General features: G+C 44.5%; 1 protein-coding gene and 1 long non-coding RNA gene across 9 annotated transcripts in view; one reads left to right on the plus strand and one right to left on the minus strand.

Annotated features, from left to right (window-relative positions):
* The first annotated feature begins 6044 nt into the window (after nucleotides 1-6044).
* Nucleotides 6045-24699, plus strand: JDP2 (Jun dimerization protein 2). 4 transcript variants are annotated; one of them, XM_061611781.1, is made up of 5 exons: nucleotides 6121-6715; nucleotides 13466-13596; nucleotides 19464-19687; nucleotides 22915-23019; nucleotides 23510-24699. In XM_061611781.1, the coding sequence occupies exons 1-5, from the start codon at nucleotides 6453-6455 to the stop codon at nucleotides 23693-23695; spliced, it is 909 nt and encodes a 302-aa protein (XP_061467765.1). In that variant the 5' UTR covers nucleotides 6121-6452; the 3' UTR covers nucleotides 23696-24699. The 4 variants fall into 4 exon arrangements, with proteins under 4 accessions (XP_061467767.1, XP_061467765.1, XP_061467768.1 ...); XM_061611783.1 differs by lacking the exons at nucleotides 6121-6715; nucleotides 13466-13596 and adding an exon at nucleotides 6045-6111; XM_061611784.1 differs by lacking the exon at nucleotides 13466-13596 and having other exon boundaries at nucleotides 6542-6715.
* LOC133377536 (uncharacterized) overlaps nucleotides 12169-26515 on the minus strand; it is an 86661-nt gene continuing 72314 nt past the window's right edge. For 4 of the 5 annotated variants that reach the window (XR_009760728.1, XR_009760731.1, XR_009760727.1 and 1 more), the window contains one exon: nucleotides 19143-19800. This is a non-coding gene — a long non-coding RNA (uncharacterized LOC133377536). Of the gene's footprint in view, nucleotides 12483-14293; nucleotides 14394-19142; nucleotides 19801-26515 lie in introns of those variants that run through there. The other variant, XR_009760730.1, reaches the window with a different exon arrangement.

Below are 26515 nucleotides of genomic sequence, written 5' to 3' on the forward strand. Positions count from 1 at the left end.
CCTCGCGGCTTATTGCCTGGGGGGTCGCTTATCTCTCTCTCTTCCCCTCTCTGGCGTGCCCTTCGTCATTGCTGCTGCTGCTTCCCTGGGTCCCTGCAACTGCCCTGCTTGCCGGTGCCTAGGGGCAGGGCAGCTCTGGGTGTCACCCCCTCGGATGGTGTCACCAGGTGCGGTCCGCACCCCCCGCACCCCCCTAGTGATGCCACTGGACCCACCCTCCCTTCTCCTCCCTCCTATCCTCTCCCTCTTGCCCCTTCCCTCACCCTTCCTTTGCCCCTCCCTTCCCATCCCCATCCCCTTCTAATCCCCTCCTTCTCCCAAGATCAGCACAGCACATGTCTTGTTTCTATTATTTGGGGTGATTGCAGGTGTTGCCACCACTCCCCATATGCTCAGAGGCACGTTACCAAATTCTTCCAAGCTACACAGGAACTGGATTGGACTGTGAAAGACCAACCCAAATTGTTTGCATTTTGACACATTTGTAGGGCAGTACATACAATATCTCAGAGAGGTCAGGTCTCCTGCTCCCCTAGTGCATTCTCTATAGCTGCCCAATTTCCCTGCTTTTTAAAGTTTGATAGAAATACCTGTTGGCTATAGGTATTCTTAAACTGCAAGGCTTTTTGCCTATTAGTGAATTGATATGTGAGACTATCGGCTTATATAGAGCTTCAGCTGACAGCCTCCTTTGCTCCAGCTCTCAACTGCCACCAGAGGGAAAAGAAGACGCAACCCCTAGCTTCCTGATCTGCTGAATTACTGCCTGTCATGCAGATGTAGAGGGCTTTGTTGAACAGAAAGTTAAGACAGTCTAAACGTCATCTGGACTGCTGCTGATATTCCAAAGTTATGTCCATTGTTACACACAAAGTTTCACAGATTGATGTATCAGACCATCCAAGGAGGGTGGTAAAGCCAGAGTGGGGGAAGGTATAAGGGCTTGGAACAACTTTGATGGATAGATGCAACAGAGTGGATCACAGGTGGATTGGTAAAAGGAAGATCACTGGAGTTATGAACTGAAACACTTCAAGTGGATTGTTCTGTGAAAAATTTGGAAGTATAATATTTCTGCAATGTATATGTAAATTGTCTTGCAATATATATGAAGATAATTATCTTTTGTAAGCCACTTTCAGAGAACTCTGCTCTGAAAGGGAGCATAGAAGTAGCTAAAATAAATAAGTTGTCTTTATTATATATTTAAAATATATAAAGATGGTAGGAATGTTAACATCCCAGGCCTTTGTTAGCCATCATCGCTATCTGTGAATGAAGCAGACTCAGTCACATGTGATGCTAATCCTAATTCACATCTGACTTGCTGTCACAATTTTCCAGTGGTGGTGGAAATCTTTCTTGGTCAGAATGCTGACATTGTCTAGACTTGTTCTGAGCATGATTGGATTCCAGGAGTTTAGAATGCTGATGACCATTTAGAATCCTGTGTTCACCACTGCTGCACTGGGTGGAACTGGATCTTAACAACTGCAGTAGCACTAGGAAAGTTGAGTGGGAACAGTGCTATTGTAGATAGGTACATCATTCTGTCAAGACATTTGTAATCTAACTGTAAGCTCTGACATAACAAGCAATGTGACTGATGCCTGGAGAGGAGTAAAATGAGAAGGATAAATGTTTAATAATTATTCATGTAGTCACATGATTTAGTCATCAGATATAACCTAGCATTTCAGTAATGAAAGTATGTGCATCTATCATATACACTGAATATGCTCGGCTGTATCTTTTTATGACTTACAGTACAATCCTATGCATAAGTACTTTGAAGTAAATCCAACTGTATTCTATGGAATTTAAATGTGTATATGGTATAGAAGCCTTAGTGCAGATGAATCATTCTTAGTGCTTTCTCTGCATTTTAATATTCCCCTGCATCTCAAAAGCACTTTTTCTAATAATAAAAAGCCTCTTCATACATTCTTTGTATAGAAATACCTCAACAAATCCTTCAGGAAAGAAGCTTCTTTCAACAAATTCTTTTTTGGGGGGTGGGATGGGGGTGCACACTTTGACATAGAATGTGGCTCCTTGTCTATTGGACTGAAGCTGCTGCAGGCAGCTGTCTCATGCGTGGTGGTATGGCACTCCTTGCTAGGGGGCGCAGGTGCCTCCACAGTAAACAGTGCTTTGGAAGTGGCTGCTTGAGTCTAGGGGAGGATGGCACAGAGAGAGAGAGCAAGCAGAAGGTGATATTGATGGCTGCCCCTTGCCTGCCTGCTTGAGTATATAGAGGAGAACTGTGGTCAAAGTTTTAGATTGCTATAGCAAGATACTACATGATAAAGGAGAAAAGGCAAGGGAGGCATCCCAGGATGCATTTTGGAAGAAATCTTCAATTGGTCTGTATGCAAGGCTTACCTGACCTGGTTGTTTCATTTCAGACATGTGTATTGTTAATTTTGAATAAAAAGTTTGCTGAAATATGTTCAACTGCTTTTATTTTTTGTGGTGTAGGAACGTATCTCTATTCTTTCCATGTTCTTCCTACCTCTGGTTTTCCGTACCGAAAATAAGGTGAATACAGTCGACTGTGTCTTTTGAATTTGTTTTTTAATTTAGAGCTTCCTTATTGATCTTTGGGGTAGTCTGGCCCCATTACTGTAATATTGCTGGGCTCCTGCCGGGAGGAAGGGCAGGGTATAAATCAAATAATAAATAAATAAATAAAATAAGATGGCTGTGGGGGTGCATGTTAAAGGGGACTGGGCTGATCCTCTTTCACAAATTTGAATATTTAGTGGCAAGCTTTAAAAAGAAGCCCTTTTTAACATCAGAACTCAAGCAGATCCTTAAGAAGTATACACATACTTTTCTAAACTGAGGCGTAAATGAACCACTTCCGTGCCCATGTCTTTCAATTTCTCATAGCCTAATTGGCCTTTCCCCTCATGCTGTAGCCTTATTATGCTTCCAGGATAGGGAGCATGCTGTTTGTCTGCTGTATAAACAAATGAAAGCTGCAGATCACATACTCCTAGGAAGACAGAAGGTATACATTTATGCAAATTTCAGCAATATGGATATGGAATATGTATATGACTGGGGGGGGGCACCTCTTGATTCAACTGAAAGGCTGAAAGCTACAGAAAGGAGATACTAACTAGCTTTTATGTGCATTCGTTTCCCCTTCTGAAGAAATACAATCCAGATTTCCACTGCCATTTTTTAGTTTGAAATTTTCTTAGATGTCTGTACTTCTTATACTTTTGAATATTTAAGGCTGCAATCTACTTTCTTGGGAAAAGGATTGGCCCTTAAACGTTCTAAATGGTTTTTTACTTGTTTTATTAAGCTATCACATACTCATCTTACTTTTTCTTAACTAAGAAATGTGTGTTTAAAACACAGTTTTTACTGAGGCTGCGCTTTTAATTATGATACATAAACATCTTCATATAAACCTATCTCCTCCTCCTGAATAAAAAATGTAAATATTGGGCCTGCACTGTCTGTTGATGGAGCCTATCTGCACATTTCCCAGCTTCTTTAGTGTACCCCTTTCTCTTCTAAGAGATTGGAAAAAGAAAGAACTATGATGAAGGGGGATATGAAATGAAGACAAATGCAACTGGAATAAGAATCTGTCCATTATTTAACATGACAGATTATAAAGCAAAGTGCTACTTATTTAGCCCAAGACACACTCACTGTTCTCCTGGTTCCAGTGCATCTCCACCACTCTTTTCTGAAAATGGGGGTACATGACGCCAGTCAACTTCCACCCCTTTTTACTGTAAACCCTGGTGGGTTTTTTTTTTAGAAAATTCAGCTTCAAAGAGATTCCACAACTGATCAGTAGATCAACCTATTCCCCCTCCAGGTGTGGCTAATGGAAACGCTTTGATGTGGCAACTAGTGTGCTCACAGCTTCAGTTAGAAGATAGTTCTTATGAGCAGAAGGACTCCTGTTGTCAGACTTTCTAGAAAATCTTTGTGAAGTGAGCCACTTGGATGATAGCAAAGATTTCAGCCATTTCTGAGTGAAAAGGTAAAGGAAAAGGGTTTTAAGAGGGAAACGGAAAAGAATGGCTTGGAATCCCCACCCCTTTATAGATACTGTACTGAACTTAACATTTATTCTGTTAGCTAATCAATACTGTACATTTATAAAGACAAATAAATTTATCTATCTCAATTTCTAGCCCACTTTACCCTGAATAACAATCCAACAACAATATGTTGGAGCAATAGGAAATTCTAGGTAAGCAGATATTTACAGCATCTGTTCTCTTGTGAGGAGAGAGAACTGGAGACTTGAGGAGCTCAATCCAGTTGAGCATAGGTGCACTGCCTGCACATGGAAGGAATCCCACAGGACTGAACAGAGTCCTAGTTTTCCCACCCCCTTTGCTTACATGAGTGCATGTCCACTCAGAAACAACAGCCTCTATTAAGTCTTGATTTTTTCTGTTGCTAGATCCAAAGATGGGTTGTGCAAATGGAGTTTTTTATCATGTTTGCTAGGAAACCATTGTCAATGTTCAATTCTGCAGCATATATACTTCTTGGAAATTCAGTGAAGGGGAAAATCCCTAAAATTAGAGAGTAAGGAGACAAGACAGAAGAGTACCTGAGGACTAGAAAGTGGCCAATATAACCCAATTTTAAAAAAAGAGATCTAGGGAGGGTTCAGGAAATTACCAAATGTCTGTTCTAGGAAAACTGGTGGAAAGCATGATTAAAGATAAAATTATCAAGCACATTGAAGAATAAGTCTTGCTGAACAGATTCAGCATGGCTTCTGCAAGGATTTCTGTCTCACTAAACTTTTAGAGTTTTTTGAGAGGTCAGCATGCATATAGATAGAGGTGATCCAGTCAACATTGTGTAGTTAGGTCACCTCCAGACTCACTATTTTTCAGGAGGGATTCAAGTGCTTATTGGAAATTTAAGTTTGCACAATTAAGGTGGATTAAAGTAACAAATCAACTTTTTAAAATACAGACTTTTTGCAGTTAGAAGTGATGGGGAAATGCATTGAAAAGTATGGGGTGAATGAATGATTAATAGGAATATGTATACACACCTTGCAAGCAAATCAGGATGAAAGCTCAATCCATGCAAGCTTTGTGCAAGCAAATCAAGATGAATGTTCAGTAAATAGGTTGTCTGGAGGAGCTCATAGAATTTCAAATGATTCTGATACTCTCACCAAAGACTCCTGAAAAAGCTTAGTAGTCATAGAATGAGAGGAGAGGTCCTCTTACAAATCAGTAACAGATTAAGGAACAGGAAGCAAGGGGTAGGAATGAATGGACAGTTCTCCCAATGGACCGTGGAGTCTCCGAAGGATTGGCACTGGGACCTGTTTTTTAACTTGTTCACTAATGATCTGTAGACAGGGATGAGCAGTGAGGTACCCAAGTTTGCTGATAACACCAAATTGTTAAGACGGTTTTTTTAAAAAAGGGTTTGTGAGCTGCTGCATAGGCATTTAGTTGGCCACTGGGAGAACAGGATGTTGGACTAGATGGGCCTTTGGCCTGATCCAGCAGGACTGTTCTTATGTTCTTGAGAGAAATCACACATTGTAAGTCTAGTGAACGGTGAACACTAGTATTGATAGTGCATTGACTTGAGCAGCAGCCTACAACCCAACCTAGATATGGAGTCAGAACTCCAGTTTCCTGATCTCTTTGTTATCAAGCACACTGTACGGGTAACCTCTGAATGATCTATAATAGGGCCTTTGACTATGCTGGCTGGGGCTGACGGGAGTTGTAGTCCAGTTCCTCGTTCATGATCTGTAACATTCTGCTTCGGACAAACACTGTAGGGTTCTTATCTTGTTCCTGCCCGATGGCTGTGTGTGTTTCCTGGCATGAAAGTGGCACAGAACTGGGTCCTATGCTTGCTGGCTGGCTGGCTGGTGAATAACCCCCGTGTTGTTGGCCTCGCTATGAAGACGATTATATGTGCTGTGTATCAGCCGCTCGTAAAGCTTTACCCTTTCCCAGCTCTGTCCTTTTTTTCTAAAAGGGAAGAAGATGCTGGGGTTGAAGCCCGCCTGGAAGTCACGCCCTCTGACCTGGAAGCCCTCTCGCCTTCTTTCCCCATATATGTTAACGCAATGAAGAGTTGAAGGCAGGTATTCTGCACGTGCTCAGTGTCATTCCCTTATACTACTACTGTTATTATTATCGCTTGGTTTGCTTCTGCGCTGGTTCCTGGCTCTGAAAGGTTCCGAGGCTGAGATTCGGCCTCAGTTCTGCAAGAAGGAAAAGTCGGAGGAGGCGGTGGCGGGAACAGCCGAGCGATCCGCTGTTGGGCTGAGCGTAGAAGTGGTCCCGCCTCCCCCCTCCCGGCCTGCACTCTCCTCCCCTGCGGTCCCCTCTTCTCCTCCCACCTTGACGTCTGGAGCTGGCAACCCGGCCGGTTCCGCATTCCCTCCCCGCAGACCAGGGGCCGCTATATAACTGGGGCTGATGCAACCCACCCAGCCGTCCGACAGAGCCTGCGGGAGGGACGGCGAGGGACAGAACCGACTTGCAGTGACGGTGGGGGCTGCAGACGCCCCGGCGTCCCCGTGGCCGCGGCGACACCTCCCGGGACCGGACTGGGCTTGGCACAACGGGCCTGCAGAGAGAGGCCGAGAGCCGCTCACCGAGCTGGGCGGCTGCAGTGGAGCTGAGTGTGCAGCCCGCCCCAGCTGCAGCCGGGCCCCGGGGGCACCTTCGCCGTCAGTTCGGTGGGTACAGGAACGGACCGTATGCGGGCGAGAGGGCGGGCAGAGGAGTTCGGTAGCGCAGGAACTCAGCCGCATGCTCCTTCTTCCTCGGCAGCAGCAACGCTCTGGGCTGGTCGCCTGCATCTTCGGACCTGACTCCGGAGGATCTGGCTGGGCCTCTCTCTTTTCTGAAGCGCAACGCGCGTGGAGCGCAAAACTCTATCGGGGCTTGCAGCGCTTCACGCATTCCCCGGGGTCGAAGCCGCCGCGGTCTTTTCCTAACTACTTGTTCCTTTTCAGCCTTTCGCCATCCTGCCCTGCGAATAATCAGGGTGGCTAAAGAGGGGGGCTCCAGTGAATTTGGGGGGGGGGTAATTTGGAAATTATTGCAAAAAGATCTGATAACATTCGTTATTAAAGAGGGAACCGCGGGGCTGTAGTTACTCTGAATTAATTAATGCGGAATACTACAGCATGAGCGTTTGTGGGTATGAAGTGCCAGAATAGGTTGGGAAGCATTCTCCTATGCCCGCCTCTCCTTCAGCTGCTTATTGGGTCAGGGTGTTCTCTTGTACCTCGTTGTGGCCCAGAATCTTGGGCTGGAAAAGGACCAGACTTTAGTATAATAAAATTCGCAGCATCAAGTAAGGATCATCTGTTATATAATAACTTAGTATAATCAGAAGGTAGATTAGAGCAGCCTTTACCAACCTGGCGCCCTCCAGATGTTTTGGACTACAACTGGCATCTGTCCAAAACATCTAGAGGGCGCCAGGTTGGGAAAGGTTCAGTTAGAGCAAAGATGGGGAAACTGGTCCTCCAAATGTTGTTGTGATTCCATCATCCCCAATCAGTATGACCAATGGTTGGCCATGAAGGGAGTTGTAGTCCAGCAACATACGGAAGGTCATATGGTCCCTGTCCCTGGATTAGGGAATGCTGCAAGGGAAAGTTGTGTGTGTGTGTGAACATGCTTGCACAAGGTGCACCAGGTCAGCATGACCAGACCAGGTCAGGTCACTGTGATGAGGGAGGTGGGCACAATTTGAGACTTTGAGGGAGAGCTGCTTTATGTTAACTAAAGTCAGCTGCCTTGCAGAAAGATTATTTTTGTTGCAATTTTAATGTTTTCTTTTTAACCCATTTGCTGTTAATCTCCCCTCTCTCTCTTGCACCCCCACGGGGAATCCTGTCTTAATTCTGCACAACTGCAGCTCATTAGAGAGCCAGTGTGGTGTAGTGGTTAAGGTGTTAGACTACGACCTGGGAGACCAGGGTTTGAATCCCCACCTAGCCATGAAGCTCACTGGGTGACCTTGGGCATGTCACTGCCTCTCAGCCTCATGAAAACCCTATTCATAGGGTGGCCATAAGTCGGAATCGACTTGAAGGCAGTACATTTACATTTTGTTGCAGCTGATTACATACCACCACCTCCTACCACTTTTCTTTTCCCACTTCAGTGCCTCCTCCATCTCTCAGTTACTCCCTTTCTTTCCTCCTGCTTTTGCTCTGTTTTGCCCCTCAAACTCCTTACCGAGGTGCCAGCAGAACACAAGGCCCCTCACTCACCCAGCAATTCACATCCATGAAGGAGTGTTAGATGAAGATGGGCTATATAGGCTGGCTAGGGCAGGGGAAACTGACAACTATCCTATTGAAGTTTCCATAGGCTTGGCTGAGACTTTTCTGTTCCCACAAAGATGTGGAAAAGGGCTTCATATAGTGGGTATTTTGAATTTGCCCAGGGGGCTGCAAATAGAGAAGGGGGCTGCAGTCATTCTATATATTGTGTTCAGCAGCTAGTGTATAATAAAGGACAATGTAGAAACTCAGTGCCTTACTGCACTCCTGGTTCCCACATGGTTCTGTTGTTAATATCATGGTATGTTCCTCTTATCCACTCCTGCCACTTGTGTCCGTATGTGTGATCCCAGGTATATGCATCCCTCTCCATTCACATATCTATGTGAAGCTAAAAGGATAGCGTGGGTTGGTGTTTCTCCATTGGGACTGGACCGTCCTCGGATGCACCAGTGTTACTTAGTCTGAGCCAGTAGGATTAGGCCCTGCCTGGAGGAGCTCAGGAAGTGATTTCTAAAGCTTGCAAATTTCACAGCTTTGGGCACGTCTGTTGCTTTAGCCACACCCTTTTTTGGCATGTTAAGGAGGGCATGCAGGTTGGGCTTTACAGACTTACACGAAGCACTTACATGCTGCACAAAGAGAGCATCTTCCTAAAACAGCCTATTTTCCCTGTCTTGATGTTTCATTGGCTGCTGTTGCAAACAGAATGAACTAGATGGACCTTTGATAGGATTCAGGAAATCAGTTCTTATGCTTTGAAGGCTCCTCTGAGTCAGCAAGGCTTTTATTCTGTTTTCTGCACATACAACAGTGTTGCTGATGATTGTGGAGATCAATGCATCAAGATGAATGTATGGCCTGCCACTCCAGATCCACAAATGGCACAGTGGAGCAGAATTTTCTTTAAGCTAACCTTCCCCAACCTAGTGCCCCCAGACATTTTGCACTTCCAACTCCCATTAGTCTCAGGCCAACATGGTCAGTCATCAGGTGATGGGAGTGTAGTCCAACAACATCTGGAGGGCGCCAAGATGGGGCAGGCTCTCCTAAGCCCTGCTGTATATTGTTTTGGTTGACAACTGGGAACAAGGGATTCTTTTTCTGTCAAGACCAGCAGTGTAGAGTAATGGTGCTTTTCTGCAGACAGCTTCACACACCCACACGCCATTGGTCTGCACAGTGTGATAATGCACACTAATCACTGTGCAAGTTCAAACTGAACAAATTTCAATTCCATCTGAGCTCTTTTAGTTTTATTACCCAGGGGACTGATATTGCAAAAGTACTATTCCATCAATGTTCCTCCTTCCAGTTCTCTTAAACCTGCAAAAGAAAGGAGTCCCTTGAGACTTAAGTGAGTAGAGGCAGTGCTCCTAAGTCTGCTTTAGCAGATGGGCATAAAGTGGGGTTAAAGCCACAGTCCTCTGTGCTCCATTCCAGAAGGCAGCTCTCTCTTTCCCCCCACCCCCTGCCTCTGGTTGTAGGGAAATATAGGTTGGAGATTAAATTGAGAGGAAGGAGAAATACCAAGAGAGAAAGAGAGAGAGAAAAGAGCAAGCAAGAGCCACATTATGTTTCCATTTTCCTTTTAATGAAGGCCCTGTGGAGGTGTATTTGAAAACACAGGGTCTCCTATGCCCTCAAGGTGGGTGAGAACACTCTCTTGGCTGGTTCCAGGGCCATATGCAACGTATGGTGGCCAATGAAATGGGGCCTGGCTCATTCTGTTGCTTGTCTTGGCAGCTTGCTTCATGGCTTGTATTACCAACCCTGGAACGCAACCACTGCCAAACTCTCTCCCTCCCTCTGTGTGTGTGTGTATGTTGGGGCTTGGAGAGCTTAGCAGAGACAAATGCTTCACACAGTCAGGCTAGGAATTTTTCAACTTGTTTCTCGAAGCCTGCATGAAAATTATCTGCAGGCTTTTGCCAGATATCTCTCCACTGGGACTCTGCAAGCCTGTGGGGGCGTCTGGGATACCAGTTGTTAGGATGTCAGATTCTTTGTGTAGTTCCTGACAGTTTAAAATGCCCATTTGCGTAGGTGGACAGACAGGACATAGGGCTTGCAATCCAAATCCACCCTTTTTGTGAGGGGCAACAGTTGGATGTCTTGGGATTACTTGGCTTGCTTTGGAGGATTTAGCAGAATTTCTAGAGAAATGAAAAGCAAATTGGTTGCCTTTTGCTTTCAATCCTCTGACATTTTATGCTCCCCATGCCCATGGGGATATCTCATCCCTTTCACAAATACTTGCAACTTCTTCATTGCAATGAGAGCCCATGTGATGTAGTGGTTAGAGTGTTGGACTATGACCTGGGAGACCCCACACAGCCATGAAGCTCACTGGGTGACCTTGGGCCAGTCACTGCCTCTCAGCCTCAGAGGGAGGCAATGGTAACCCCCCTCTGAATACTGCTGACCATGAAAACCTTATTCATAGCGTTGTCATAAGTCAGGATCGACTTGAAGGCAGTCCATTATTTATTATTATTTCCTCATTGCAATATGGTCTGCATCACAATGGCCTTTGCTCAAGAAAAGCAGATGGCACTACCTGCAGATTCTGCTATTGTTGCAATAGAGGTGGTCCTTATTTCCCCAGTAATTTGCCCTTTTATCACTTGCTAGGACTGTAGGAAGAACTTGTATATTTGCTGATGTTGAAATAATGTGCTCATCAATCAAGAAGGTCTAGAAGTAACTCGTTTCCAACCGTTTGAATAAGAGGCCTTGAAAAACATCCTCTACATTCTGGCTCCAGGTTTTGGAAAGGGAAATGTCCCCATAAGCCCCCTCCTTGCCCCCTTGCTTTCCCTCTCTCACTGGGCCATTTGCTTGCTTCCAAGAGGGGCAAGTGCAAGGCAAGTGGAGGATGTTGTTCCATCTCCTCATTCATGTCACTGTTTGCATGCTTGGAGATGCCAGGTGAACAGGCAGTAACAGCAAGGAGGACTTGGAGGCTTCAAGTGTTGGCAGTGGGACCCTGCAGGGGTTTAGGGAGACTGGTGAGGGCCTAACAAGGACATCCTATGATGCTGGCTGTGCTCTGGATACAAGAAATGGCCCAGGAAGACTGCATGAAGGTCTGATATGTCATGTCAGTAGTCGTGGGAGGATCTGGAATCTGCTGGCTTTCTGTACCTAAGAGCACATTTCCTTCTGTTGTGGTTGGGTTTGAGGCGTATAAACCTTGGAGTGAATGTCAGCTCTAGCTCCTAATCAGCTAATTGTCCATCCTTGCCTTAGCAATGAACAAAAAACTGCTGTATCAGCTTAAGGTTTATTTGACATCAACCATTGTAAGCAAGGGCCTACTCCTTTGGATACATATAGCATAGAAAAGGTGCTAGGAGGGTTGATGAACACTGAAAAGTAATCTAAGGCCTGGTTCATACGCCTAACCTCTTTGCAGGCAGGAACTCTGTCCCCTCCATTGTACACACAGCTGTGACTGACGGAGTGGGCTGGTTTTGGTGGCTTCAGGCATTTGTGCAATTATTCTGTCCCCCAATAAAGAAGAAAGAGGGGCCGGAGAGATTGTGCATATGCTCCAATTGTACACATTTGAGTTTTCACATGGATGCCTTGCATAGACAGTACCCTACGTAGAGGGCAAATGTGTGCTTGTTGCTCCACTGTGTGAGAAAAATTTACAGAAGGGATGGGGAACCTTTGGTCACCCGGATGTTGTTGAACTTGAACTCCCAACTAGAGGCGACAGGCTCCTCATCCCTGATCTATAGCACAGGTGAGTATGTAGCAGGCCGAAGTTAGCAAGGTGGGAAACAAGATCTGTTCTGAGCCTTAGGTGACTTGAGGTTCTGAGGCTCAATGCACTGACTTGAGCTCAGTTTTAAGGTAGGGTGGTATAAAAATGTCATAAATAATAAAAGAGACTACAAAAGCCTCAAGACTAGTACCCAAATGTGGGTATTATATATAAAAGAATATGTCCGCCTCACACACAGGAAAAATTATCCTTGGCTTCCAGAAAAATTCTAACCTGAAAAGGGGATTCTTGCATTTTCCTGCCTCCAGATGATTCTGGTTGTGTACAATGCTCTATTAAAAACTTGTTGCCATCAAAAATGACTTTTCTATCTGAGGTATGTGAGGTGATCCTCTTAGGGGCCAAAGCAGATATGACAGCCACAGATCCATGTGTCAGAAGTTCAGAACTGAGTCTGCTGCCAAATTGCTGTAAAGATAGAGAGGGACACTATTTAAAGGGAGGAGTAAGATGAACCCACCTGTGTGTTTCTACCCAAAATCACTTTTTAAAATGGCATTTCCACGGCACGAATTTCTTCTGGAATCCAGTGCCCCACGAAGAGGTTTTTAAAAGTGGCTTTGGTAACAAAAGCATGGGCATGCTCCCAATGTGCCTTCAATCAGCTGCCATCCCATAAAGATGACATAAAGAGCTGCCCTGCACTAAGTCCATCTAGTTCAGTATTGTCTACACCAGGTGTGGGGAACCTTTGGCCCTCCAGATGTTGCTGAACTACAGATTACATCAGCCCTAGCAAGCATGGCCAATGGCCAGGGATGATGAGAGTTGTAGTACAGCAACATGTGGAGTGCCAAGATTTCCCACACCTGGTCTGCACCGACTGGCACTGGTTCTACCACTGAGCTATGGCTCTTCCAACTTAATGGCAATTTGGCAGTAGAACCATTTCCGCCACACCCATCTAGTTCAACAGGTTTCCTTGTTCCTCTTAGAGTCACAAAATAAGAGGTGCTTGAAGCACTCTTTTTACGAATGAAAGGTGGTAGGGAAGGCACTGAACTGAGAGTGTGTGAGCAATCAGAAGTGGGAGGGGCATTTGAAGAAGGCAAGCTCTTGGACCCAAATTTGGGATTAAATAACCCTATTTATTTAGTATAAATTTATACTTTGAACATCAGGAAAAAACTAACTGTTAGAGCCATATGACACTGGAACCAATCACCTAGAGAGGTAGTGGGCTTTCTGACACTGGAGGCATTGAAGAGGCAGCTGGACAGCCATCTGTCAGGAATGCTTTGATTTGGATTCCTGCATTGAGCAGGGGGTTGGACTTGATGGCCTTATAGGCCCCTTCCAACTCTACTATTCTATGATTTTATTGTTTATTGTTTATTTATTTAATACAGAAGTTCCAGCTAATGAGAGTAATTGGTTTGCTTTCATTGTAGGGGAATTAGCGGAGAGGCCACAGCTCAGTGGCTGAGCACATGCTTTGCAGTTTATATCCCGCCCTTCCTCCCAAAAGAAGCCCAGGGCAGCACCAGCTTCAATCTCTGGCATCATCATTTCAAAGGAGCAGGTAACAGGTGATGTGAAAGCCCTTTCTCTGCCTGAGATCCTTAAGAGCTGCTGCCAGTCAAAAGTAGACAATACTGGGCTAAGATGGAGAAATAGTCTGACCTGGTACAAAGCAGCTTCCTATGTTCCTCTTAGCAGGGATGTTGTGCCAACAGAGGTGTAGGGAGAAAACTGCCTACCAAGCTGCAGAAGCAGTGTAGTGTGTCTGCTTAACATAGGACAAACTATTATGTCCAAATTTTCTTTTTTCCTGTAATTGTATTTCATTAAGTTATCCCTAAAGTGCCAGGATAGCAGACTGTGAGATTGTGTGTGTGTGTGTGTGTGGGTCATGCGCTCACTATCCTAGTGAAAGTAAACAGACATCTAAGGCAAATCCAGATTCTACCTCTGCAGGAAAAAGGCTCTGCTTTTCAGCTGGTAGGGAAGAGTCATACAGGCATCCCAGCCCCCCTCCCCCCGTACCTGTCATCTTACCACACCATTCATTAAGGCCTTGATGTTTCTAGACTGTATATAGGGACATCTATAGATGATAATAAGGCCTGCAATCTGGTCATATTCCACCCCCTTTATGTGAGTTTCTATCTAAGGAATGTGAAATGCTAAGGATGTTTCTAAGGAGATCTGCAGGGGCCCATGGTTCAAGTATAGTGTTCTCTCTCCCTCCCCATTTTCTAATGGAAAGACTGGCTTACTGTAAATAGCTTTTGTGATAGTACACAGACATCCTCCTGATTCGGCTAATCTGGCATCTCTCGTTGACGAGGCTCCGATGCAAGAAACATTTCCCAGAATCTAAGTGTGAAACAGCATAATTATATCCTGAAGGATCATAAGGGAAAACTCTTCCTCAGTGGAGACTGGCCTGTTAGAGCAAATAGGGGCACTGCCCCACCAAGCTCAGCCAGCCCCCACCTGCCCGCCTCCTTACAACCAGTCCAGGGTGTGGCACTCATGGTCAGCTTCCTCCTCCCTGGTCTCAGGATAGCCTTTGTAGTATTCAGCAGGAAGTAAGAATGGTACAAAACTAGTTAGTTGTACCAGAATTAGTTGACTGCCTAACACTGGAGCTAGCTCTGCTGGCCATTGGCTCTGGCTCCACCTACTGTAGACCTTCCTGCCTTCCGCTCTATCAGTCCCAGTGGGGACCAGCTTGCACTGCTCAACCTTGTCCTGGACCCGCTGGAGAATACATCCTTTGGTGTCCCAAGCTCAAGGAAATTTAGCAGTGCTACATATGCCTGCTAGCTGGAACAGGGTGGCCAGATGGGTCTAAACTGCTGTGAATGCCTCATTGCATGATGGGGAGGTGCCAGCCATCCTTAACAAGGAGGTGATACAGCTGCTCCTTAAAATGTCCATCCTGGCTCCAATGGTGTGTGACAAGTATCAGCCAGTCGCCAATACCTAGTTTTTGGGGAGGGTGGAGATGGAGCAACTGCAAATGTTCCTGCCTGAAACTGATTATCTGGATCCAGGCCTGGTTTCGAGACTGAATCAGCCTTGGTCAACCAGGTGGATGACCTGTATTGGGAAAGGGACAGGGGGAGTGCGACCCTGTTACTATTACTCGATCTCTCAGCAGTTTTTGATACCATTGACCATGGTGGCCTCCTGGATTGATTCTGTGAGATGGGTATCAGAGGCACTGTACTACAGTGTACTACTTCAACACCTGTGCTATGGGGTTCTGCAGGGTGCTATTTTGCCTCCAATGCTATATGAAGCCACTGGGTGCAGTCATTAGTTTTGGAGCATGGTGCCATCAGTACGCTGATGACACACAGCTCTACTTCTCCATAACATCTGAATCAGGAGAGGCTGTGCAAACTCTGGACCAGTATCTTAATGCAGTGATGGACTGGATGAGGGCCAGTAAACTGAGTTTGAATCCTGGGAAGACAGAGGCTGTGTGGGTAGGTGGTTCCCGTGTTTGGAAGATAAGTTGGTTGCCTAATCTGGATGGGGTTGCACTCGCTCTAAAGGAGTAGGTACTTAGCTTGGGGTTACTCCTAGATACGTCTTTGTCATTCAAGGCCCAAGTGACCTCTGTGGCTAGGAGTACATTTTATCAACTTCATCTGGTACACCAGCTACAGCCATATTTGAACTGGAAAAACTTGGTTGCTGTAGTCCATGAATTGGTAACCTTGAGACTGGATTATTGCAGTGCACTCTATGTGGGGCTGCTCTTGGGTGTGTCCAGAAGGTCCAGCTGGTGCAGAATGCAGAGGCTGGACTGCTGATGGAGACAGACGACTGATAGCATATGACACCTCTACTAAAACATCTGCACTGGCTGCTGATATGTTAACGGGCCAGGTTCAAGGTTTTTGTGTTGATATACAAAGCCCTGAGCAACTTGGCTCCAAGATACCGTAAGGAACACTTGAGTCATTATATCCCAGCCGAATCACTGAGATCACCTGGAGCAGCACTGTTAATTGTCCCCCATGTTACATAGGCCTCACTGGCCTCAACCAGATGCTGGGCACTTAGTGTCACCTGTCCCATGCTGTGGAACACTTTTCTGGCATAGATTCAGCAGGTATCTACACTTCTGACTTTCCGGTGTCCCTGGGAGACTTTTTTGTGCCGATAGACCTATGCAGCTGTTGAATCTTTTTTTTTTTTTTTAGTAGCCAGTCATTTTAGTTATTGTTTTGTATTGTTTTTAAATGTTTTTATGTTGTTGTACACCACCCTCATGATTTGTGATAGGGCAGTATAAATACTTTTATAAATAAAAAAATCCTGTTGAATTAAACTGAGTATATTCCCAAATAAATATGTGCAGAGAACTGCAGCCTTCAAGGCTGCAGTTTACACCCACTTACTTGGGCGTAAACCCCTTTAACAATGGGATTTACTTCTAAATAGGCATGTATTGGATTTGCACTGTAAATTGATTGCATCTTGAGCTTAAAATACTGAACTGAAGCAAGACTTGGAGAATTCAATATAGCCGATTACAGGGCTAATTTTCCAAGTGGGCAGTTTTGATTAATTATATAATGCTTTTTGCTCTGATTGCTTCAGAATTTTGTTATCAAGTGGGAACATGAACCTCAGTCTAGAGAAAATAAAATGAGCTGGTGCTCCATTGAAATAAATGGGACTTACTTCTTAGCAGGGGTTGAAGCATTGGTAAGTGGGGGTGCTGGGGAGGTTTAGTCCCCTGAATCCTTTGTGCTGTGTCTCAGGTCTGAGGGGTCAGATTGCCTCATGCCACCACCAATCAGCTGTGGCAGCTACAGGGGTGAGTGGAAACTCTACCAGACCCTTCCTTCTAACTAACAAACACAGCACCTATGCAGTGCTGCATTCTGCTCTCCTCAGATACGGCATCCACCACATCACTGTACAGCTGATTGGTAGTTTGAGGTGCTCTGAGCTCTGCAGCCACCACATCACTGATAAAAGGCACTTGCTAGTTCTTCTCTCCTTGTCTCTGAAGGCCAAGAGAAACTGAAAGTGTTGGTGTCACACGCTGGACGGAAAAGAAAATGGCTATCCTCATGGCCCCATGGGGCAGCCATTTCTTTTTCCATGCAGTCAGTGTCCCTGGAAACAGAAGTTGGTTTTCCAGAGGCTGGGGCATTTGATGCTTCAATTTACAGTGTGCAGCAGCTCTGTGAGCTGTTGGTTTGCCAATTAATTAAATTCTAAAAAATGAAAAAGACCACCACCACCTGCTGGCTAACACCTTGGACCGCATCTCATAGTAAGGACAATCCCTCCTTCGAACAGAATTGTGTAGCACTTTATTTTATTTTGAATTTAATTTATTGCAGTAATTATGATTAATTAAATGGGAGTAATTAACTGAAGAAAAGCTGATTAAATTTTGGAGTAGAATCTGGTTATGAGAATAATTGGGGGTGACCCATTGATTAATTACATTACATTATATCCCATCTTTCCTCCAAGGAGCTCAAGGTGGTGTACAAACATGGTCCTCCCCCTGCTGATGTTAGTTTCACAACAACCCTGTGAGGTAGGTTAGACTGAGAGACAGTGACTGGCCCAAGGTGACCCAGTAAACTTCATGGCCAAGTGGGAATTTGAACCCTGCTCTCCCAGGTCCCCATCTGACACACTAACTATTACACCACACCGGCTCTCTGACCTCAGCTTGCTCCAATTAGTGCTCTGTCAAATTTTTGAATCACTAGTTTGGTGCAAATGTTGCCATTTTTAGGGGTGTGTATGAAAAGGCTTAGAAAAAAACCCATCCCCCACCCTTTTTGTGCATTTTCTCTCATCTGTTTGTAGCCAGTGTAAGTTGTAATTGAAGAGGAACTACTGATTTGGGGTGAAAGGGTGCCAATTCATTGGAAAAATATATTTGAGGTGATTTGGATGGAAATTTTAAATTCTAGTAACCATTCCTAAATGCGCAAATGCAAATTTGTGTCCTATGGCAAAGTTGCAAATATTTCAAGTACTTACCTGTTCCTTATTCTTAAACATAGGATTGTGTTTTCAGCGTGCTTAACTCTGGAGGGATACTGACCTGAACTCTACTGAAATTAGTGGGATATCAGTGTTTTTAATTTTTTCTGGATTTCACTCATAGTTCTGAGGTTCTATGAAATGTGATTTATATCAAACAAATTAATATGTAGTTGCTAGTGACTGCCCTTCAAATTTGAGTAGGAGTGCTTTTCTTACAAGTAATCTCCCTCTTCTGTGCTCTGCATAAAGTACGTATTCTCATTTACAGTAAACAGTATCAATGGCAATTAATTTTTATCAAGTGGATTCTGCAAAGCTTTCTATCAGTCAGTGGTCCTCTATCTTAATTTCATACTCATTTTCTTCTTTCTAACATAGAATCTGTGTTTCTTTCACCCCATGAAGAAAGCTAGTTAGTTGTCCCCCATCTTTTCATTTTATGTTTTGACAGTTGTGATCACAGGTGATTTCTCAGTGTTGCAATAGTGGCAGTTTTCGGTCTCCATGCAGAACTGCTATAACTGGTCATGAAGTTGATTTGTATTACTTCTGCTTCCTGTCTTTATTGTGTTTAGCACTATAGATTTTCAGCCAAATTTATCCAAGGTGGTGTTTTGTGAGAAATCATCACTAATCTTACTGTGGCAGTCTGCTTCCAGCACGTATCCAATTAAGATATGGGAAGGATTTTAAGTTGCTGTTTGTTTCTGTGGGAGCATCCTTATATTTGGAGCTTGCGTTCAGGTTGATCATTTGCCTTACAGGTTTTATCTGGAGAAACTCCATATGTTCTAGTCTTAAATAATCTGTAACTAGCTAGCGAACTTTCTGCCATTCCACCTTCGTTTTTAAACTCGTATTGAGTCCTACATTAGATAATCATTGCTTCCTGTCTGTTAAAGTGTCAACTTCATGAAGCTGGTATTATTGCCCTCTGGCATAGAAATCAGTAATTACCTTTTTTTCTGTCCACCAACCTTCTTCACTCCTGACTGAGTAGTGTTAAAGTTTGTCATCACACACAAAAAGATGCAAAGTTTCAATTATCATGACTTTGCATGATATTTTATTTCAACCAACCTGCTACTTTGGTGTCATGTTTTGTAGCTATTTCACAGTGCAAGTGGGACTTCTTCATGTTCATCTAGGTCTCCATCCTCCAAAGTCTCTGGCTGACATTCTAGGAAGATGTCTCTCTGTCTCATTGGGGGTAAAGTTTCTAACCTGGTATACCTTGCTTTTCCTTTGACAAGTTGGTTCAGCAGAGACAAACAAATCATGATGTTCCTTATCTATGTTTATACTCTCTCTCCTTGGCTTCAAAATGAACTGTGCTTGCTTTGCCTTTTTGGATTATCGCTGCTCAGCTTCCCGTAGTGACTGATGGTTTCTCTTTCTCTTCTGTAGACTGTGGAACTGTATATCCTGCTATGATGCCTGGGCAGATTCCAGACCCATCCCTGACAGCTGGTGCTCTGCCTGGCCTCGGCCCCTTGACAGGGTTGCCTGGTACCACCTTGACAGCGGAAGAGCTGAAGTATGCTGACATTCGCAACATTGGGGCCATGATTTCGCCACTACACTTCTTGGAGGTGAAACTAGGCAAGAGGCCTCAGCCAGTGAAAAGTGAGGTGAGTTTCAGAAAGATTCTCCCAGGTGCCAGCTGTTTCTATAGACATCCCTTTGTGTTGTCCGTAAGTGGTGATGTTCACAGGCCTTTTCTCTGTTGACATGTTCCTACCCACTGCCCCACCAAAATGATAATATGACATGTCAGGTCCTCTTTGCACTATACATTTAAAGCAGTACCATGCTACTTTAAATAGTCATGGCTTCTCCCAAAGAATCCTGGGAATTTTGTTAAGAGAGGTGCTATGAGTTGTTAGGAGACCTGCTGCTCTCCTCACAGGTCTACAATTTCCAGAGTTCCATGGGAAAAGGGATTATTAAGCCACTCTAAGAATTGCAGCCCTGGGTGGAATACGGATCTCCTAACAATTCTCAGTATCTTTAACAAATTTCAGTTCTCAGGATTCTTCAGGGGAAGCTGTGACTGTTTAAGTGGTAGGATGCTACTTTGGCAGAACATTCTTACTCATCAAAACTTTATTGCCTAGCCATAGGCCTTTGCAATATACAATTTTGAAACAAAAAGAACAGCCAACATTTAAAACAGTTAAAAAAAAGGAAGACATTAAAACAGAGATATATCCCTGGGTCATATACATCAGATATATTTGGGGGTAGATAACCATAATCCCCTTATGATTTGTTTAGCACTTCTGCAACATATTTCCCTTGTAGCTTTTGTGCCGCCAAGGCAAAAAGGGCTACCCTGTGCGTAACATAGTAATCCTGGTCTGATAAAAGATAGACAGTATTTTCTTGCAGGGGACTACTTTGGATCTGCAGTGCACTTGGGGCCTCAGTTACGACGAACTGTAACTCTAGTCATTCGTACAACGCTAAAAACAAACATTGTGTGTGTCTCTCTCTGTGTGTGGTGTAGATCTCTACTTTGTTTAGCCTTTATTTATTTATTTTTTTGTTGTGTTGCTGTCAGCCATTGGCTTTATTTTACATTAGGAGAAACTGGGAGCATCACTGACTGTTGTTTTTATACTGCTAATTTTTAAATTGCTATGAATTTTATAATGCTTATTTTCTTATTGTACTATGCTGCTGTTGCTCCTGGGGTGTGTGTGTGTATCTGTCGTTTTAGAGAAAGACAGGATAGAAAATGTTGGGGGGGGGAGGAACCTGGCAATACCAGCCGCTGTGAGGATCTTGTGGGCTCAATAAGTAAAGACAGTTACAAGTTCCCTAACGCCCTCTGGGGTGTCCAGTTGCTCAAGCAGTGTCAGGATTTAGGCATTTATGAGATGGCTTCATAAATGTACAAGAATGTGCATATTCAAATTTGTCTTTGTATGCATATGTATGAGATAGTGAATATTCTTTGCTGGTTGAGAGGAAGTAGTCATGAGGCATGGTAGCCCTCTGAATGTGATACAGTCTAGAAAGCAGAATAATGGAGTTGTAGAGTAGAGTGACTGAGGTGAGAAACAGCCTAAAACTTGTCATTCATGTCGGGCAGGATGGGGGAAGCCAGGAGGGCACCCGCTGCTGTATTCTTAGTTTGCATAAAAAGCCACAGGGGGTGTGAGGAAGGCATCATCCCAAAGGGACTGGTAAACATCTTTAATACACCTTTTTAATGTTCAGTGTGTTTTGCACCCCTACAATGGCTGTGTTCAGATGCAGTGCTAAGCTATAAACCATGGTTAAGCAAGTTATACTGTACACGAGCGGCGTTAGCAAAGCAGGGAAACAAACCATTGATCGAGCAGGGAAACGAATCGTGGATTGGCTGGCTTAGCAGTGTGTCTTAATCAGCACTTGTGCTTTGTTTCTTCCAACAAAACACCATCAGAGAGCCAAGAACAAACCTTGGCTTCAGATTGTAGTTAGTTTTACTATAACCCTGAGCCAGCCATGGTTTGTTTCTCTGCTGGAGAAAGGCAGGGAAAAGCAGGATTGCTCAGGCTGCATGCACAGACTAATTTCCTTAGCCATGATTTATGGTTTAATGTTGCATCCAAACATAGCCAATTTCTTTCCCAAGGAATTGCAAAACTTTTTTAAGGAGAGCTCATTCCCTTTCATTGCCCCAACCTACTGAATGCTACTCTTGAGGGAGAAGGAATGTATATATGTCTGCAGTTAATTGTTAGTTTGATAAACATTAAGCATATTAAGTAAACAAAAGTTTAATCACAGAGTGCTAATGTAGTGGCCAAGAGTATGAGCTGTGAGCCTGGAAGTCCTGATTCAAATATTAACTCTTCAAATGACAAACTAATAGTATTGGAATAGCTCTGGAGAGAGTCACCGTGGCAGAGTGATCAGTGTGTTGGACATGAGCAGTGGAGAGCCAGGCCAAAGGCCCGTCTAGTCCACTCAGCCATAAAACTCACTAGGTGATCTTCTGCCAACTGCATATATCTCAGCCTAACTTACCCTACAGGGTTGTTTTGAAAATAAAAGTGGGGAGGGGGGAGGACCCTATGTGTTGCCCTGACCTTCTTGATGTATGTGTCACACACACACCAATCCTATGTGTGCAATTTTAACAGAGGTGAAGCTTGCTTTTTTGTTCCACTTTGTGCATTAGCAAGTGCCTTAAGTACCAATGTTGGCATTGAAATTAACTGGAATAGTGAATACATGGACATTTTCAGTCAGGGATGGGGAGCCTGGTTGCTCTCCATCCTTGACTATTGGTTGTGCTAACTTGGGGCTGATGGGAATTGGAGTCCAGCAAAATCTGGAGGGCCACAGGTTCTCCATCCCTATTCTAACTCTTAACTTTAATGAGAGGGGGAGGGAGGGGGGAGGATGCAGTCCTGTGCGCGCTTACTCAAGAGTGAACTCTGTGATGCTTTTGCAGAAACATGTATACGATTGTGCTGCAAATCACTAGTGATGTGGGCAAAAAAGTCCAATAGTAGTAGTACACACAAAAGGCAGTCAGGGAACTTGGCTGTGCTATGCAAGAGAGCAGAGCGTAGGAAGGTACTGTATGTATGCCAGCAGTAGTAAGCACTGTCACAGCTGTGAAGGGAGAGCAAATGGTCCAGGTAAGACGGTAGTGACCAAGTCTTAAACGAGCGTCCCGTGGGAGAACAGCCCTGGGATGTTGTAGCTGGGGTTTTGCAGGCAAGGACTGAAGCTTATGCAAACAGCTGCATGCAAAAAGCATGCACAAGAGTTAGTCAGGAGTTTCCTTCAAGGAGTTTGTCGTGCCCACTTTCTTCTTTGTCTGGTTGTCATGGTGTGCTTGTGCCTTTCCCTTTAGCTAGATGAAGAAGAGGAAAGGAGGAAAAGGCGCCGAGAGAAGAACAAAGTAGCAGCTGCTCGATGTCGGAACAAGAAGAAGGAGAGGACAGAGTTCCTGCAGCGGGTGGGTGCCCCGTTCTCTTCCCTCTGCCAGCATAGGGATTTCTGTTTCTCCACAACTTCGTTCTGTGCTCTTGTCCAGTGCGTGCTTTTAGGATGGGTAAAAATATCGGACAAAATCCTGTTTCACTGGAAGCCTCCATTTTACTGCTCTTCCTCTACATGATGTTTGAACATTTAACGACTTGGGTATGAATCCAGTAAGGGAGAAGCAGGGGACCTGTGGCCTTGCAGATGTTGTTGGATTACAACGCCCGTCAGCCCTGACCATTGTTCATGCAGGCTAGGGCTGATGGGAGTAGCAGTCCTACACCATCTGGAGGTTTCCCACGCCAGCGTAAAGCTGGAGCCTGGAAATACACCGGTATATGATGGATCCTCTGCTTTTTTTGTTTTGTTTGTTTTGTGCATCACGTGACATTGTGGCTTCTTCTTAATGCAGCGGTATAACAATTTAAAAATGTTTACCCGCTTGTTTCTTTGGTGCTACATAGGAATCTGAACGCCTGGAGCTCATGAATGCTGAGCTGAAAGCCCAGATAGAGGAGCTGAAGCAAGAGAGGCAGCAGCTGATCTTGATGCTGAACCGCCACCGCCCCACCTGCATTGTGCGGACAGATAGTGTCAAAACTCCAGAGAGTGAAGCCAACCCACTGTTAGAGCAGCTGGAGAAGAAGTGAAGGGGGCCTGGTGAGCCCAAGAGAAAGTAGGTGGCAAAGAAGACAAAGCAGGATCTCTGAGAGTCTCTCATCTATGTACTGTACAAAGAACTGTGCACTAGAGATTGGTGCAACCAGAACACAGTGAGCTTCCTTGGGGATTGCACGTTTATCCCCCAAATGGAGGGGATGAAGGAGGAGAGGATCACATCAGAAACAGCCAGCAGGGAAGCGGTCGCTGCCATTCCAAGGCTTGACGCAAGTGGATATGGCAGCTGTTGCAAAGGCTTTTCTGGGGCCTCATCGAAATGGCAGTTCAGCCGTGGAGATTTTTCAAGCAACCCATCCCAGGGCATTCCTAGTCTGGAACATGTTAGGATGCTAGGAGGTAGCATTGTGGGTTGCCATCGCCCCTCTTCCTATGGCTAATGGTTGGCAGTCAGCAGGGACAAAAGGTTTGAGCACTAGAGAAAACTAGGGCAGGAGGAAGCTGGCAGCAGGCAGAGCTGTGTAGGCATCCGTTCCTGTATCCTCCCCTTTTGGACCCTGCCTCTGCCCTCCATGCTCTCTTCAGAACAAAACGAGAAACCAAGAATGGCAAACACTTGACACAAAGTCCTGCCTCATCGCTGGGCCTGTCTGTGGCACTGTGGCGCAGGCGCCCCCACAAGCACACCCTCAGTGTAATGTTTACAGTCCAGCTGCCCAGGCCATGCTTTTAAAATGCACATTTTAACACTTTTTTATATTTTTATAAAGTTTTTTTATACAGCAACCTCTATATGGATTTATATAATCACTAGATGTGATCCTGTATAAATGTATGTTATTCCGGTCTCCTTGTTATAAATGCATATGACACAGTTATCTCCATTGTGTTACTTTTTCGGCACCTGGCTCCTTTTCCCTCGGCGTGCTGGGAAATGGGCCTGTGCCCTTTACATTGGCTTCACTGCCATGTCCATCCATGTATGTCCTTCATAATACTCAGTCCTGTATCTCAGTAAATGTTAACTTTTACTTATCCTTCTTTCTGTCTTCTGCATTGTTTGGTATTTTGCCTCAATGGCTTTATTATATTTAAAGGGGGTTGTGTATGCTTTGTGGAGTCAATTGGTGGCTGGCGGTGGAATAGTCTGACCTAGCCACATGACATTCATTTCCAGCATTATACATTTAACTGTGACAACACTGAGGACTAGAGGCTTACAGCGAAAGCAGAGTCATTCACTTGGCTGATAAGGACTCTGCAGTCCTTATTATCTCTGCAGCGAGCTGGAAGTTGGCACACTCTTTACCTGTGAACAAACTAATGTAACTTGCGTATGGTATGATGCAAAGGAGGCTGCCCCAGCTTCTCTCCATAACTCTTTTGTTTCAGTTCCTCTCTCTCAGCTATCCCTGTGCCTCAAGGGATCCCTTTCACTCTCTAATAAAGGAGAAAGGAATGTTGGCTGTAGTCACACCCACTAGTAGGAAAAAAGAAATGTCAGTCTGAGAAGTTTACCTAACTTATTGATGCATTCGCACATGGCAGCCAGAGGGCGAACTGTGTACATTGATGGAGGGATAGACAATGTGGTGCCCTCCTGTGGACTACAACTCCCATCAGCCCCAGCAAGCATGGCCAATGAACAGAGTTGATGGGAGTAGTCCTTACAATATCTGGAGGGCACCACATTGGCTACCTCCGCATAAATTTAATTTATTTAATTCTAAGAAAAGTTTTATTAATCGGCCATTATCTGAAAGAAAAAATATATGCGATGGAGGACTGCTTGACTTTAACACAAGACAGCCGGAAGCTGGGGTTAATTTCGCTTCTGAAGGCAACTCGTATGTCATACTTTTTTCCTACATAGGAATAAAAGTACACACTTGTGTGTGTGAAAACTACACTGGTGCCTATTTGACATAATGAAACATATTTGGAAGCTGCTGTGTGGAGTGACTTCCAAAAAAGTAATTGTGGCAGATTCAACACCTGCTGAATTATATTTCTCACACAGGACGGTGCATGTGGCAGCAGCTGCTGCTGCTTCTTCATCTATGGAAACCAGCTTTGTCATGGTTCTAGCCTGCTTTCCCAGTTCTTGAGGGAACTTGCAGCAAAACTTTAAAAACAAGTCATATAACCTATACAAACTATAACTCAAATCCTGTAATACATTCCTGAGTATCTCACTAATATTAATAGTCTAAGAAAGAGTCTTGTGGCACCTTAAAGACTTTCACGTTTGTTACAGAATAAAGCTAGCTTTTGTGACTAGAGTCTATCAGATGAGTATTTATCTTCAGTTGGTAGGTATAGAGATGCACATTATTATAGCAGGGGGAAAGTGGGCTTTAATGTTATTGCAGACTATTTTTTGCATTGCATTTCCATCTGCACTCACTATTCAGCATTTCTTCCAGTAGGAGGAGCCCTTCAGTTGTTGTTGCACTTCAACTCCCATCAGCTCCAGCTACCATGATCAAAGGTCTGGGATGATGGGAGTTGTAGTTCAACAGGAGGATCTAGAGGGCCATGAGTTCCTCATCTTTATGCCACAATAAATTTTCTCGTCTTTTGAGGTACTACTACAAGGCTCATACTTAACTACAGCAAAAACGCAAACAAGGCTATTCCTCTAGAAATAATAAGACAGACAGCCTAAACCTCCTGCCAAGCTTTTCACAAACAGATGGACATTGCACAAACACCTAAAGTGCAGGAGGTCACTCCAAAGTGTTGAGGCACTGGAAGAGAAGGTCCATCTCTCTTGCAGTAGCTGCTTAACCTTCCTGGAATAAGGGAAGGTGGAGTAAAAAAAACACCGGAAAATGAAAAGGGATGTTTCA

The sequence above is a fragment of the Rhineura floridana genome, chromosome 2, assembly GCF_030035675.1.
Source record: "Rhineura floridana isolate rRhiFlo1 chromosome 2, rRhiFlo1.hap2, whole genome shotgun sequence".
Classification (NCBI taxonomy): Eukaryota; Metazoa; Chordata; class Lepidosauria; order Squamata; family Rhineuridae; genus Rhineura; species Rhineura floridana.

Excerpts from the sequence above, each read along its gene's own strand:
- JDP2 (XM_061611781.1), top strand. The coding sequence starts at position 6,453 with ATGCAACCCACCCAGCCGTCCGACAGAGCCTGCGGGAGGGACGGCGAG. Across the intron at positions 13,597-19,463 it reads TCATCATTTCAAAGGAGCAG|ACTGTGGAACTGTATATCCT; the intron begins GTAACAGGTGAT and ends TCTCTTCTGTAG. Across the intron at positions 19,688-22,914 it reads CTCAGCCAGTGAAAAGTGAG|CTAGATGAAGAAGAGGAAAG; the intron begins GTGAGTTTCAGA and ends CTTTCCCTTTAG.